General features: G+C 32.4%; 1 protein-coding gene across 2 annotated transcripts; it reads right to left on the bottom strand.

Moving 5' to 3' along the window:
• Positions 1–1,620: 1,620 nt before the first annotated feature.
• Positions 1,621–16,045, bottom strand: LOC137399780 (uncharacterized). Of its 2 annotated transcripts, XM_068086004.1 has the most exons (9): positions 15,966–16,045; positions 15,771–15,844; positions 15,264–15,484; positions 14,208–14,362; positions 10,322–10,470; positions 4,606–4,742; positions 4,319–4,462; positions 3,015–3,239; positions 1,621–2,093 (listed from the first exon to the last, which is right to left on the bottom strand). In XM_068086004.1, the coding sequence occupies exons 2-9, from the start codon at positions 15,772–15,774 to the stop codon at positions 1,860–1,862; spliced, it is 1,269 nt and encodes a 422-aa protein (XP_067942105.1). In that variant the 5' UTR covers positions 15,775–15,844; positions 15,966–16,045; the 3' UTR covers positions 1,621–1,859. The 2 variants fall into 2 exon arrangements, with proteins under 2 accessions (XP_067942105.1, XP_067942106.1); XM_068086005.1 differs by lacking the exon at positions 15,966–16,045 and having other exon boundaries at positions 15,771–15,927.
• Positions 16,046–17,776: the final 1,731 nt, after the last annotated feature.

Raw genomic sequence — 17,776 nt, 5'->3', positions numbered from 1 at the left:
TGTCCTAGCAAACCAACCAGATATAGTGGTGGTAGACAAGGAGAACAAGAGGGCTACTATAATAGATATAGCACTACCCAATGACTACAATATAGCCAGCAAAGAAAAAGAAAAGGTAGAGAAATATCTCCCTCTTGGAGAAGAGATTGAAAAATGCTGGAATGTAAGAACAACTGTAATCCCAGTAGTCATTGGGGCACTGGGCACAATAACACCAGCGCATAAAATGTGGCTTGCCTAAATACCAACAACAATCAACTGAGGTGAGTTGCAGAAAAGTGCGCCATTGGGAACAGCTAAGATCTTGAGGCGAGTGCTCAAACTCCCAGGTCTCTGGTAGGAGACCCGAGTTAGAGCAGAATTTACCACCCATACAGGGTATTCGAGATGAGGACACAATTTTTATGTATATATATATGTATATATACATATATATATATATACATATATATATGTATATATATATTTACATATATGTATGTATATACATGTATATATATACATATATATACATATATATTTATATACATAATATAAATATATATATTTAGTATTTATATGAATACTATAATATATATAATATAACATATATATAGGTTATATACATGTATTTACATAAGTATTCCAAATATAAGAATAAAACTGCAGTGTTTTTATCCAGTGTGCCTCTAGCTAATGATACATTGTTCATGCCCATAATTCACAAGTGCCCTATCAAAGCGTTATGCAGAAACTTTTGTAAATTCAAACTGATTTACAGTGATACAAACTCTACAGCCTTCAGCTGGTGATCCACATTCAACAGTAATAATCGGTGCTTTTAACCATATCAACCTGCTGGCATATGCATTAGCTGCATCACATTAATGAGCTGACTTTAGCAGATTCATTTTCATTGAAGTATAGAATTGGCTTCTCATGCACAAAGATTAAAACAATTTTCAAATTTAAATCTTTAAAGTATTCATATTCTATAATAGTGGTAATAGCAACACAATGCTGTTGTCTCTTTAGTAGGGATTTTCATCCAGCTGCTACTTAATTCTTAACAAAGGTGTCCATTATGTTTTGTTATCCATATTGTTTATGTCTAAAGCAAAATGCTGTTGTTTTGAAATTCACAGATAAATCCACAAAATGATTACATATTTAACAAAAGTTAAATGTAAATTGCAGCTGTTAAATCAAATTTTTGCAGTACAATTAAATTGTTAAAACCAAATACATCTGGTGTACACTCACACCTACAAATATCTGGCAGATTTGTCAGCCGCCATATGCATCACTTTGTTGCTAGCATATTATGCAATGAAGGATATACCATTTATGCTGTCAGTTACTGTACTGTACAAGGGCATATGAGGAAACCAGCAGTTCTTTACTTTGTCCACCTAAATCTGTGTCATAAATAAAAAAGACACGATTTTTAGAAAACCCATATATTTTTGGGTCACAGACAACGGCAGTTACTTCAAGCTGGAATGCTGATCATCCGAGTTGGTTCTAGTAATATGCAGTTTACATTTACCTAGTAATAGTATTCATAAGATTACAACCTTATAACTCTGTTAAGTGAATCGCTATTAATACTGAATCATTCAGCATCATAACCCAAAAATATAGCAGCAGTCAGAACTCTTTTATTATTTGATATTAATGTGAACAACTGCTTGGGCACAGATAAGCTAAGAGTTAAAAATATCTTATAAAATTTAGGAATAGTCTTCTCTTCATCACAAAGCTCTTATTTGGTTTACATAGTTACATGTATATTATTGCTGTGTAGTTAGGTGGCTGGTAGTATCAGAGAAGCACAATAGATGTTCATATTGAAATGAAAGACAGTCAAACGTTGCCAATTAATCTCTTGTATAGAGCCATTTGTCATTCCCAAGCATATCTCTCAGCTGCCGGTTAAATGGTTCAAAGAATTCATCCAGCATGGTAATTGTGTCTGAGAGCATTGGCTTAGAGGTAGGAGCTGAGACAGCAATGGGAGGCGGAAAATCGTAATCAAGGCCAATAAAGTCAAAAACTTCTTGCATGACTGCGCCTGAGCTTGCCAAGTATTCCTCTATTTTGACAAAGTACGTCTACAAAAACAGTACTGTAAGTAATACTATTGTTCACATTAAGGTTATGGTTTGAGTTTTGAGTTTTCAGAAGGCAACCAGGTGAATTTTGCAGTTTAGTAAAAATTAGGTTATAAAACAGTCCCATTTGAATAAAAATCTCAAAAAACATTTTTGCAAAATACCTTAAGTTGCTATTGGTCTATTATTTCAGTTAGTGATATTAAAAAAAATTAATAAAAAAACTCATTAGTTACTCATCATGAGTGGCAATGACATTGTAAAGCATTTTCTAATGCAGTTTTTCTACGTCCAATAAATTCACTAAATTTTTCTACTTCAAACAAGGTTCTCAATTGAAGCTTGATCAAAGTAGTTAAAACAGCGGTCGAAGTTTGTTTTACCTTTTTGTAGGTTAGCGGTAGTTGCTCTTATGCGCGTTAAACAGCCAGTCTCATAAATTTCAAAACTATTTATTAAGACATACATAATTTTAGCTAACAGGTTTTATAAGGCTGAGTGAAAAAAATATGAAGCTTTACAATCTGTCCAGCAGCGCTTTTCAAAATTTGAGTAAATTTAGGACATATTTAAAGCGGTTTGCTATCGCTTTCAGTGATGAAACAAAATTTTGTTTTTTGCATTCGTTCTAACAACATAGAAAATAACTGTGGTTGGCTCATTATAGAGAGTCTAGTTTTGTTTGACAAACTTTACTGCTATGTGAACAACTGCAAAAATTGAGACTAAATAATACAGCTAATTTCAAACAATTGGAGAACAAGTAAGCAAACTCTATTTCATCATTTTAATAAAATTTGCTGCTAAATATTCGTCCAATTTTGAACTTAATCTTCACTTAAGTAAAACTGAAGTTCTGGCTATTTTTAGCTTGAGCAGAGAGAATTGATGTTATAAACAACAAAAGTTTAATCTACAAACATGGGAGAGGCTGATTTGCTGGAGAACTTGAATTAAGCGTGTCGAGTAGCAGCCATCATAGAGCATTCCTGTCTCATCTAGCATGGCGGCCGGGAAGACAATGTTGTGAGCAAAAACACATGCGGCAGGTCCATTTGCAGTAATGCATTGTTTGGCTTGCTCTACTCCAGCACTCATAGCATTATGTAGAACCTGATTTCCAACAGTAGTCAAGTCTGTTCCTGCCTGGTAAAATAATGAGTTACATGTACTTACTATTATAAAAATATAAAAAAGGCTTTAACATGCTGTCAAATGAATAAAATAATAGAAGTAGTATCTCCTTTATTACTCACATGGTTTTATGAAAGCTCACTAAAAACTTGAAATAACAGCCAATTTCATTTTATGTAGAAGGTTACCCACAGCCTATGCTGAGGTAACTTATACAGTGTAACAGTATAACTATAATAAATGTCACTTGTGAAACAGTTGACTACAGCATCAGAGATATTGAATCTGCTGGAATGCATAAGAAATGAAATTACGTACTTATCCTTATAGAATGTTTACTCTCTCAAGACCAAAGCAGTTAGGCTGAGTAGGTGGACATCATAATTTTTTCTATATGCTGCCACTTTAATAAAGGACTGAACAATCAATCTCAGTGTAATGTCTTTTAACATTTTTATAATATTTATTCACTCTGTTGCCTTTATAGCTGTTAATAATTTTGCGGTAAATTCAACAGTTTTTCCAAACAAATAGCATTAAATTTCATGGACATTGAGTTTTAGTTAATTGATTTTTCATACCTAATCTTCGCAAAAAAACAAAATTTGTTTAAAGCCAATATCAACTATCTTAAATTTTTGTGAAAGCCCAAAAAAAAGCATTTTCATTTTTATTCATGTGTCAAATCAAATAATATAAAATAAGTATAAAAAGGTTGATTTGAAGATAAATTCATCAATTCACATGTGTTGAATTGCATTACTTGGTTACTGACAGAACAAACAGTATTAAGATGGAGTTGTCTGCCAACACATCAATTTTCTTAATAGATCAGTTGTCTCCCGTATTGTTGAAAGAGAAAATAGCCCTAGAAAAGTAGTTTTCTCATGTATGTTTGAGTACATGCTAAGACATCACACTCTACAACTAGATTATATTATTTTCATTCATTTTATGATAGAAAATGATGACTGTTTGACTTTATGTGAAATAAACTCTCAAAAGAGAGAGAATTTAAAAAAAATTGAAGTTGTTTGACCCTGTATAAGCAAATGCAAAATATTTATTTTGCATGATTATAGTTGTCTTACTATCATATATGGATAGAAGTACTCTGCCATAGCTCTGTCAGTTGGGTTTTTAATCGTGATAATGAATCTCTCGTTTACCGAATCCATGAAGTGAAGCCTAGCTGTTGGCAGGTCCAAAAACAAACCACCGAAATAGTAACCAACCTGAAAAATGAACAGTTTTTATATGCAGAGTTATCTTCACTTGATAACATATAATGCGCATTATTGCAGTTTACATGTAGATACTATGATGAGATTATACGTCTATTAATGATAAAAGTATTGTCAAGATTATTGAAACTTGCCTCAGAGATTGTAAGGCAATGTTCACAGTGCAAATAATTGTTCTTTTGGCTCTCTGCTGCTCCAATTGAGCTCAAAGATGAAGGCTCAAAGTATCCAGGAGCTGTCGTGTCTCGCAGTTGCTGAAGTGGGCAAACAGCTGGAATAAACAGTGCAAAACATAATAGCTAAGTTTAGGAGAGAACACAACGTCATAGAAAGCTATATTTGCAACTCAAATACAGCATTGAATATACAAATTACTGACTGTAAGTGTATTAAAATACACATTTATCAACTATATTTATTAAACATTTTACATATCTTCAATTACCCATAAACGTGTCAAATACTTGTTTGCCATAAAATGCTGGTCTAATGGACTGTTCATTGCAAAGCATAAAAAATAAATCAACTACATTCATTAGTGAGGTGGCAATCGGATGCAACTATTAGAATAAATCTGCATCTTTAAATTGATGAGAACGTTATACATGTCACTATGCTTTCATTAGCTAATATTAAACATTAAAACTACTGCACTGCAGTCTAGAATGATTTAATTTTATTATAAGATAATTTTGGTCAATCATCGAATTTATAAGAAATAAATATGTGCAACCATTTTTATCTTATTGTCAATTATATGTTAATGAGCCAAAATGATGCTGAAAAACATTAACTGTATTGAGATGATCAAGTTTGCATGAGATCTAGCACAAATGAAAAAGGTGGATGAACATGAAAATAGGAATGAAAACATAGCAAACTAAGCAATGGTAAATAAGTATTTGAGATATAACTATAGATACGCTCAAAGAGATTACAAATATAGAAGTCTCAAGTGTACTACATGCTAGAGACAACATTACATCAGTGACTATGGAGAGAAAACTGAAAAACTTTTCATAACGTTGTGGCTGGAAAAAACCTAAAGGAAATGTAAAGCTATGAAAACAAAGATATATTTTTAAACTGTGTCAAAGACCACCAACAACAATACAAAAATGTAGTGGCAAAGTTTTTTGAGGAAGCTATCAAGGCTGCTTGTAATATTTGGTTCTTCAAGCTTTGACACTAAAAGAAGCAAGGTTGATGACTTGCTCTGTTGTTTTAATCTAAGACTACTTAGGTACCGATAGGTGTACTAAAATAATTGATTTACAAGTCTCTCATGGTATAAATATACAAAAAAGTAAAATTATTAAGAAAAAATGATCATGTCAATAAGGAGCGAAACACATTTTTATAAAAGGCTAATAACATTTGACATTTTTAACATTTTTTATATAATCAAGGCAGAGCTTTGACTGAAAACAATAGGAACCAAAGATAATTTGAATAAGAAGATTGAAGTGGACTGATGAGCAGATTTTGTAGAACTGTAGCTGCAAAATTCAATAATAGAGGGTAAAAAGACTAGTCAAAGGTTAGGATGTAGTGATAAAAAACTTAGAATTGAAAGCTGAGGGAAAAATCTGCAAAAACTCTTGAGAATATGTGTTTGTAAGAAAAGTGTGTACGATAGTTGCAGCATCGGGTATAATAGAACAGTTGGAGGTAAATGAATATGTAGGCTATATAGAAGCGCATGAAGACAGGCAGCAAACAGTACTTTACTTAAACTTGGTTATGTAATAAAACTGTGTGTCTATTCTCTAAACACTGATTGATGTTTTATTAACTCTCCATGTTTTGTATTACTAACCACTATTACTAACCACTATTACTAACCAGTATTGCTAACCAGTATTACTATCCAGTATTACTAGCCAGTATTACTAACCAGTATTACTTACCAGTATTACTAACCAGTATTACTAACCAGTATTACTGACCAGTATTACTAACCAGTATTACTAACCAGTATTACTGACCAGTATTACTGACCAGTATTACTGACCAGTATTACTAACCAGTATTACTAACCAGTATTACTAACCAGTATTACTAACCAGTATTACTAACCAGTATTACTAACCAGTATTACTAACCAGTATTACTAACCAGTATTACTAACCAGTATTACTAACCAGTATTACTAACCAGTATTAGTAACCAGTATTACTAACCAGTATTACTAACCAGTATTACTAACCAGTATTACTGACCAGTATTACTGACCAGTATTACTAACCAGTATTACTGACCAGTATTACTAACCAGTATTAATAACCAGTATTACTAACCAGTATTACTAACCAGTATTACTAACCAGTATTACAAACCAGTATTACTAACCAGTATTACTAACCAGTATTACTAACCAGTATTACTAACCAGTATTACTGACCAGTATTACTGACCAGTATTACTGACCAGTATTACTGACCAGTATTACTGACCAGTATTACTAACCAGTATTAATAACCAGTATTACTAACCAGTATTACTAACCAGTATTACTAACCAGTATTACTAACCAGTATTACAAACCAGTATTACTAACCAGTATTACTAACCAGTATTACTAACCAGTATTACTAACCAGTATTACTAACCAGTATTACTAACCAGTATTACTAACCAGTATTACTAACCAGTATTACTAACCAGTATTACTAACCAGTATTACTAACCAGTATTACTAACCAGTATTACTAACCACTATTGCTAACCAGTATTGCTAACCAGTATTGCTAACCAGTATTACTAACCAGTATTACTAACCAGTATTACTAACCAGTATTACTAACCAGTATTACTAACCAGTATTACTAACCAGTATTACTAACCAGTATTACTAACCAGTATTACTAACCAGTATTACTAACCACTATTACTAACCAGTATTACTAACCAGTATTACTAACCAGTATTACTAACCAGTATTACTAACCAGTATTACTAACCAGTATTACTAACCAGTATTACTAACCAGTATTACTAACCAGTATTACTAACCAGTATTACTAACCAGTATTACTAACCAGTATTACTAACCAGTATTACTAACCAGTATTACTAACCAGTATTACTAACCAGTATTACTAACCAGTATTACTAACCAGTATTACTAACCAGTATTACTAACCAGTATTACTAACCAGTATTACTAACCAGTATTACTAACCAGTATTACTAACCAGTATTACTAACCAGTATTACTAACCAGTATTACTAACCAGTATTACTAACCAGTATTACTAACCAGTATTACTAACCAGTATTACTAACCAGTATTACTAACCAGTATTACTAACCAGTATTACTAACCAGTATTACTAACCAGTATTAGTAACCACTATTACTAACCAGTATTACTAACCAGTATTACTGACCAGTATTACTGACCAGTATTACTGACCAGTATTACTAACCAGTATTACTAACCAGTATTACTAACCACTATTACTAACCAGTATTACTAACCAGTATTGCTAACCAGTATTACTAACCAGTATTACTAACCAGTATTACTAACCAGTATTACTAACCAGTATTACTAACCACTATTACTAACCAGTATTACTAACTAGTATTACTAACCAGTATTACTAACCACTATTACTAACCAGTACTGCTGACCAGTATTACTGACCAGTATTACTGACCAGTATTACTGACCAGTATTACTGACCAGTATTACTGACCAGTATTACTGACCAGTATTACTGACCAGTATTACTGACCAGTATTACTGACCAGTATTACTGACCAGTATTACTGACCAGTATTACTGACCAGTATTACTGACCAGTATTACTGACCAGTATTACTGACCAGTATTACTGACCAGTATTACTGACCAGTATTACTGACCAGTATTACTGACCAGTATTACTGACCAGTATTACTGACCAGTATTACTGACCAGTATTACTGACCAGTATTACTGACCAGTATTACTGACCAGTATTACTGACCAGTATTACTAACCACTATTACTAACCAGTATTACTAACCAGTATTACTAACCAGTATTACTAACCAGTATTACTAACCAGTATTACTAACCAGTATTGCTAACCAGTATTACTAACCAGTATTACTAACCAGTATTACTAACCAGTATTACTAACCAGTATTACTAACCAGTATAACTAACCAGTATTACTAACCAGTATTACTAACCACTATTACTAACCGGTATTACTAACCGGTATTACTAACCGGTATTAGTAACCGGTATTACTAACCGGTATTACTAACCGGTATTACTAACCGGTATTACTAACCGGTATTACTAACCGGTATTACTAACCGGTATTACTAACCGGTATTACTAACCGGTATTACTAACCGGTATTACTAACCGGTATTACTAACCGGTATTACTGACCGGTATTACTAACCGGTATTACTAACCGGTATGACTAACCGGTATTACTAACCGGTATTACTAACCGGTATTACTAACCGGTATTACTAACCGGTATTACTAACCGGTATTACTAACCGGTATTACTAACCGGTATTACTAACCGGTATTACTAACCGGTATTACTAACCGGTATTACTAACCGGTATTACTAACCGGTATTACTAACCGGTATTGCTAACCGGTATTGCTAACCGGTATTGCTAACCGGTATTACTGACCGGTATTACTGACCGGTATTACTGACCGGTATTACTGACCGGTATTACTGACCGGTATTACTGACCGGTATTACTGACCGGTATTACTGACCGGTATTACTGACCGGTATTACTGACCGGTATTACTGACCGGTATTACTGACCGGTATTACTGACCGGTATTACTGACCGGTATTACTGACCGGTATTACTGACCGGTATTACTGACCGGTATTACTGACCGGTATTACTGACCGGTATTACTGACCGGTATTACTGACCGGTATTACTGACCGGTATTACTGACCGGTATTACTGACCGGTATTACTGACCGGTATTACTGACCGGTATTACTGACCGGTATTACTGACCGGTATTACTAACCAGTATTACTAACCACTATTACTAACCAGTATTACTAACCAGTATTACTAACCAGTATTACTAACCAGTATTACTAACCAGTATTACTAACCACTATTACTAACCAGTATTACTAACCAGTATTACTAACCAGTATTACTAACCAGTATTACTAACCAGTATTACTAACCAGTATTACTAACCAGTATTAGTAACCAGTATTACTAACCACTATTACTAACCACTATTACTAACTAGTATTACTGACCAGGATTGTATTGTAAAGTAACTACTATTACTATTGGCATGATAATTACCATTACCTCTGTTTTGTTTAAAGCTATTACTTTTATGAATAATACTTTTATTACTTCTACTATTACTATTATTCCTGCCACTACCACTACAATTATTTAATCTTATTTCTGTTGTGTCTCTCTTCAAGTACCATGTTTTGTGAGAATGTAGGCAATAATGGTTATCCCTAATTCTTACAGTCATGACTATTCATGACTAGGTTTCAACAGTGATACTCCATTCCAGTTCCTTCTGTTGGGTGTTTTGTTTTTGACACCATCCCTAGCTAGCGGGCTCACAGCTGAGGTTATTTGCTCTTTGTCAGGTTTTGTTTTTAGCACCGCAGAGTTGCTTACTATCTTCCTCCTTTGCGCTGGAGGGCAGATAAGGAACCATTTTTGTCGCCGACGACCCGATTAGATTTGGCACAAGAACAATTGTGGTTGGATGCCAATTAATATTATTACTTATTTATATGGAAGTCTACAGTCACAAATTGTAAGAAGATGTGATAAGTGACACAAATGATAAAAGGATGACAGATAAATTCAACTCACTAGTTATTAGCTTTCCAGCACTGTCCATGAAGATATCAGCATATCTGGCTGTAACAGCAGGGTGCTGCTTGATCCACCGAGATATTTCACCAGTACCACTTCGTGGGAATCCAAGCAATAGGATTCGAGCTGTGCAAACCAACTCCGAACTAAATATAAAACAAGCAATTTATAGAAAAATAGCATGAAAATTTAATGCACCAAGAAGATTTTTTTTATCCTTTATATTTAATATACAGGAAATGCTATGTATAACATATAGTATAACGTAAACCTCTTATAGCTTAAATTTCATTTAATATAAAGAAATTATGTGAGGTGTTCGCTTCGTATTATGCAAAAAATTTTAATATAACACACTTCGTCAAGTCGGTGTTAAACCTGTCTAAAATTTGAGTTGCATAGAATGAGTCCTATCATAAGCCTCAAATGATCATTTTCTTTGTTGCCACACTTTAGAAAAAAAATTGTCTGTAGAGTTTTTTTTATTACATGTATTTGCACCCTCGCATTAGCACATTTCCTGAGAACTTATCAGGTGTGCCCATGAAAAAAGATTAAGTAAAATTATACAAAAATATTTGAAGGCAGCTGATTGGTGCTGGTGTTGAAGTACCAATCTATCAATCTTAGTATCACGTGTTTGATTCTCATTACAACCAATCCATTATCCTGAGATCTTAACCGGGCTTCTGAAAACAGATAGACACTGCACTGACAATAGTAAATGCATATTTTTGTGTTGCTTTATGTTATACAGTAATGATATTTTAATTTTTTTAATTTTTGCTATATACTTTGCTGTTTCGGAAAAAAATTAACCAGATTATTCAAATTGACATTAAAGGTGTGCGCTTCTCTTAAAAGTTTAAAAGATAATTTTTATTTTAAATTCAATTTTAATATTACTGTAATCATAAACCCTAAACCAAATAACAGTGAAAAAAATAGAAAAGTTGCTAACACAAACCGATAATACCACAGCTACTGTACGACCATTTAATTAAAAGGTCGTGCTGAGTTTTTTATATTTAGGTAATCTAGGAAAGATCAAATGGGTATCTAGGAATGATCAAATGGGTTACTAGGAATGATCAAATGGGTATCTAGGAATGATCAAATGGGTATCTAGGAATGATCAAATGGGTATCTAAGAATGATCAAATGGGTATTTAGGAATGATCAGATGGGTATCTAGGAATGATCAAATGAGTATCTAGGAATGATCAAATGGGTATCTAAGAATGATCAAATGGGTATCTAGGAATGATCTTGTACCAGATTAGAAAATTTACACGTATGTTACTGTTCATATAACACAAAATTTCTACAGAGCAAACAAATTTAAAAGGCATTATGACTGATGTAGCCTCTTCTGAGTATATATATATATATATATATATATACACATTTTTTAAGTGTGTGGATATGTGTGTCATTCCGGCTATAGCTATAGCTCACGCTAATTATTTTACCAATGCGGGCATCCATTATGATGCCTCTGTTACAGAATACTTTTTGTAAGTTTCAATTACTGTAATACCTTTGGTCAAGACTAATTTTTCTCATGCGGAAATTTATATTGTCTTCACAAAAAAAGCTTTGAAATTATCTTTCTATTCGGTCAGACAAAGACATTACGATATCTCATTTTTACATTTGTACCGGTATGGAGAGATACCAGTATCATCGTATTCAAAGCTTTGATGGGTATCTTCTGGTGGAACAGTAACCTTTTTATACACACACGCACACACGCACATACACTTCTATGCAATAATTGTATTTATGAATTTTACATATTCAACATTTTTATTTTTATTTTTTTTCAGTTTGTATTAACTGTAACATTACCGAATTGTCTATTATTATAATTGAAGCAAAACCAACTTAGTTTAGCTATTACTTGCTTATTATTTCACATATATATCTAAACTATTTTATAATTGTTTCATTTTTTAATTCATTTGACCTGCACAAATCATTTTCCTCATGATATGAAGTTTAAAAGTTACAGTTGTTTGAAAATGTTTGAAAGCCTTTACAGCTGTTTTTGTTTTCTGTTAAATTATTTCAACTACAGAAAACAATTTTCTCATGATATGTAGTTTGAAAGTTAGAATGTCAAATGTTGTTATATATTAAAAAAAATAAATTTTCTGTCCAAAGACTTTTTTAACACCTGGGCAATGTCGGGTTGTACAGCTAGTACAGAAATATATATGTAAATGCAAAATTAATATTGGCGTGTGAATTCATAAATGAAGATGCATATGTGTATGTAAGTTTATATATACTGTATATATAAATACTGTATATATGTCTATATTTTTTGTCTAAGTAGAATTGTAAATTACATCTTAATAGCGCTGCTTTTGACAATAATTGTCTTTGGATGCTACGATATGTAAAATACTTTCTATTTATTACACACATAAATATAGATATACACTGTATATGCATACATAATACATGTACTATGTATGCACATACATAATATATATACAGCGTATAAATATTTTCTTATGTATACATAGATACATTAAATATATTATATATACATATTATATATACATATTTAAAGCATATATATAAATATATGGATACATTTTTTTTAATTTTTTCTTCTGTCTGTCCACCGAAATTAATAATGACATGCATTTTACCAATGCATGCTTGAGTAAAGCAGTATGGAGAGTAGAGGTGACCCTGTTCTTAATATCTACTACTTCTGGAACTGTCAGATTAACTTGAAGGGATGATTTTCACAACACACCAAATCTGACAAAGCCGGGTTAGATACATGCACATATGTGTATATGTTCATTTATAATGTATAATATGTAGTCAAACTTAGCTGTTAGTAATCAAGAAATATCTACTTTGAACAGACATAGGTCTGCTCTCATCCGCTGATAAGCTGATAACTTTTTAAATAACCACTTGATGAGAACAGGCCTATGTTTGTTTGAAACAGATCCATCAGGATTAACAACAGCACTGTACTCTTCATATTGTACATTGTACTATAATTCACTTCACGCATAATATAATGAGTGCCTTTTCTTTATTATTTTCTATAAAACTTGTGTCTCTAGCAATAAGTAGATCCTTATCTATACATATAAATCTCAATGTCTCTCTGTGATTTAGCCTGTGATTCAATCTGCTCAGCTATAGTTATTAAAATCTTGGGGTTTAACAATCCGTATCTCAGAAGATTTGATTTCAGAATCTAATTTTCACCAGGGAATAAGCTAACCAAGATGCTATACGAGGTGCGTTAAATTCATTGGGCTCTATGAGTGGTTATCTAGGTTAAAATACGCATAGTGATTCTGCATTACATTACAGCACAGCATTATTAAAGCTTGCTCTCACGGCTCTTATTAGTAAGTTTAGCAATACAGATACTAGTTTGCTCAATTTAGCCATTAGAAATTTGTCAGGCTGATGGCAAATGACAGGCAACTACATTACCTGCCACTGTTTATCATCTGCTTTTTAATAATCGTGCAACGCCGAGCATTCCGTTAGTTTATATATATAAATTAAATATTGTATATACATATAATATACATATATGTTAAATATACATTTATACATGATTCAAAAAATTAATGAAATAACTTCCCAACAATGTTTAAATTTTTCAGAGCTAGAACAAGATTTGCCAAGGAACTGGTTAAAAGACTGTGAAATTACAGACATTCCGTCTATAGAAAGTTACGTGTATATCAGTTCAACAAGTTCTCACATTCTATTGCACAAAGTATTATCAAAAATCATAGTTTGATAGTTATTAGCTTTAATTGTTAGAAACTAAAGAAAACTTTATTTTAATAAATATTTAAATACATTAGTAATTGAAAAGTGACAGACTCACTCTCCACTTTCAATGCTGGCCACTGCGTCACTGCCACATGATGAGGTCAGACAGTGGCTAAAGCATGTGGCATTTGGAAACTCAGGCATGAGGCTGCCTTGGTCACAGTTGGCTGGCAGACCGACAGTAAGTGGATATTTTTCTGCCGGTAACTCCTGGAAAAGAAATTTGTTTTGTTTTCCAACATTGTTTTGAATCTTTGCTACCATAAATTTTGTCAAGTTCTAATTACAGAATCATAGTTTTTCAAGTTCAATTCAGTGATTTAGTCAATTCTACTATTGCATTAACGGTAGTACAGTACATTACTGTAACGGTAGATTTGGGTTTTATTAATTGTTTTTACATCTTTTCAACAGTGGCGATGGAATTCAAGCACCTTTGTTCAGTCTATATTAAATACATGTAGCATAAATATGTAGCTACCACAAGCCTATTTCCTCAAGCAAACAATAGTTTTTAATATACTAATAACAAAGTGATGCATACGATGGCATAGATAAATATTACATTATAGTACATTGAAAGGGAAGGTATACATTGAGGCAATAGGAATAAGGATCTTCTTCCAGCTTCTTCAGTTTACATAAATGAAACATCTGGATAAACTGGATATATTCATATTATAAAATTAATTGTGAATGTAATTAAAATGAGTACTTTTATAGGCCTATTTTATGTTTTGTATTTTTATATAGCTTATGAAACTAATTTTAGTCAATGAATATTTGTAATTTCAATATTTTTCTCATAGTTTTGTTAAAATCCAAGCAAATTAAAACTTGGAGAATTGGCATAAAAGATTGTTGGTAGTTGCTCAATATTAAAATGTAACTGTATTTCTTAATACTTTGACAAAATGTGTGGAAAATTTTAACATGTCAAAATAGGATCAACTACCTAAAGCTAATGTCAACAAAAAAGTAACACGTCTTAGCTTACTTAAAATTACTTGAAACACATTTTTCACTTCTGTAGAAACACCTAAAAAAATAATTTTTTATTACCTAGCAAACTTTTCTGCAATTGTTTTAGAAAATGTTTATATTTAAATACCCAAGTTCCACCATTAGCATCGCGCCTGACTCTCCGTCCTGAAAGCTCAGCATCATTGAAATCTTGGCCATCAGCCATTTGCTCAGCTGATAACGACTGGGTGTGGAAGCTTTTAGCAGACACCTGCATACTCATTACTAGAATGCTGCTGACAAAAAGCAGCGTGAGGAGAGGGAGCAAGAAGCTGAGAGCTTTTTGACATGATAACCATTTCTTCCAACCTGTGAGAAGGTGCATCTATCAGTCATAGACCATTTCGGCTATGTCAATAACAGAGCAAAATTTTGATCTATCACAAAAGAAATATCAAAAACAAAACCGTAACTAAATAAATAAACTGAGAGTGTCAGAATTTTACATTGATTGAACTATTAATACATGCGTAGAATATCAGTTTAATAACCTATAAAACCCGCATCTGAATGGGTTTTTATTATAGTTTATTAAACCAATTTCTTATTGTTGTCCTTGAAAACAAAAGTAGTACAATATAGTGATTATGCTTACCCATTCTGCACGATTATAACAGATGAGAAGATAAATCTCTAGTCCAACAAGCAGAGTAACTGCTCCGGCGAACACTAAGAAAATAATTTGATCAAAGTTAACAAGTGATGTTTTACAATCAGTTTTGTGCCTGGTATAAGAGCAAATGTTCAAACTAATGTAAAATATTAAACCAGAATATAAAAGGATATAAACCTGGGAAACAGCTTCAAGTATTTTTGAAAATGCTATGACTCTTCGCAGATAACCTTGAAAATGATAATGAACCAAATGTTAGATTCAACACTATATTATACTGTTGCAATCTTTTATTTGAATGTATCAATGGCTCAAGAAAAAGCAACCATCCAATCAAATTACTGTCATTGCTGAGAATAAGCCAGGCTGAACAAGAGTGGGTGAAGGCGTGGTTGAATTCTACAGCAAAATTGATGGTATTGAGGCTAAGCAAAACCTTTGAGCCTGTAGCACTGATATTGAGGTTGAAGACTGAGATAACCACATTGAAACACTAAAAGAAAAAAGTTAGACAAATACCTACAGCTCTTTATTGAGCTTGTCATAAAATAATTCTGTATAATATTACAAATATACAGAATTATAATTCAGTACAATTATAATTGTACAGAATTATAATTCAGTACAAGCTGTGAATAGCGGTAATACTAATATGTGTACATATATGTTGTGTACCTGCATGTGGGTTAATATAGATACAGAAAAATTGCCATGTACAAATGATCCAGCAATGGGATTTTTCAGCACAATCATTGCATACACTAAGCCTGCTACATGCGTGTCTATATGTACATAAACTATTTTGGTAGTAACGAGAAACTCCCAGATAGAAATAGAGAACTGACCAGTATTCAATTGGCGGTAAAAGAACAAGTGAGACAGACTTCATGAAAAAAAGGACTCAGCAGAGTTATTTGCAGTATGTTATGTTCATATCACGAAGAAAATATACCGAGCTTATACAAGAGAGTATATGTTACAACATAGCTTTCATCAGTTGTTCACATAATTCATTGCAAGCATTGCATAGCATTTTATAGCATTGTCATGGAAGAGTGACATAATTTTATTATTCTTGGTACAAGAGTACAACTCTTAAAAGACCTTTCACATATACATACATTCCTATCAATAAAAATGACTAGCCAGGATTTAAGAAAGATTAATGAAGGCATGAGCAAAACCTCTTAAAAAGATGCATGGATTATCTGCAGTACAATATATTTATACAGCTAAAAATATTAACAACCTATGCAAGAGAGTATATCTGTTACATTGTAGCTTTCTAATAGTTAAATGGATAATCCATTGCAAGTGCGGTAAATCGTTTAATAGTGTAGATCTGAGCAAGAACACAATTCAAAATCATCAGTAAATGCCCTTCAATATACTAAAATGATGTATTTTATAGCATTTTATAGCATTGTCATGAACAAGTGACATAATTTCATATAAACAATATTTCATGTATACATATATACAATTTCATATATTTTACAACTCTTAGTACAACAGTACAACTCTTACAAGACCTTCCACGTATACACGCATGTCTAGAGCGCTTTGCCCGCAGCCAATGAAGAAAAAGCTGGTATTAATTTAACAAAGATTAATAAAGGCGTGAAAAAAAACTTACAAAAAAAAACGTGAAGATAGGGTATTTGCCGTACAATATACTCATACAACTAAAAGAATATTCACAACTTATGCAAGAGGGTATATCTGTTACATTGTAGTTATTGATTATTTGAATAGATAATCCATTGCAAGTGCAAAAAGCCATTTTATGGTGTATATGTGAGCAAGTCACACAATTTCAAAATCATCAGTGAATACCCTTCAATATTCTAAAATGATGTTAACATGATAATATCGTTAGATACCAGTATCAATACATTAATAATATTAAACAGATTTAGCTTGGTGTGAATCTAATGCCACTCCAAGAATGTTGAAAATAAAATTGCTTCGTGGTAGAGTTGAACTCG

Source organism: Watersipora subatra, chromosome 7 (assembly GCF_963576615.1).
Source record: "Watersipora subatra chromosome 7, tzWatSuba1.1, whole genome shotgun sequence".
NCBI classification, from domain to species: Eukaryota; Metazoa; Bryozoa; class Gymnolaemata; order Cheilostomatida; family Watersiporidae; genus Watersipora; species Watersipora subatra.
This window is presented reverse-complemented; position numbering and strand designations above follow the sequence as displayed.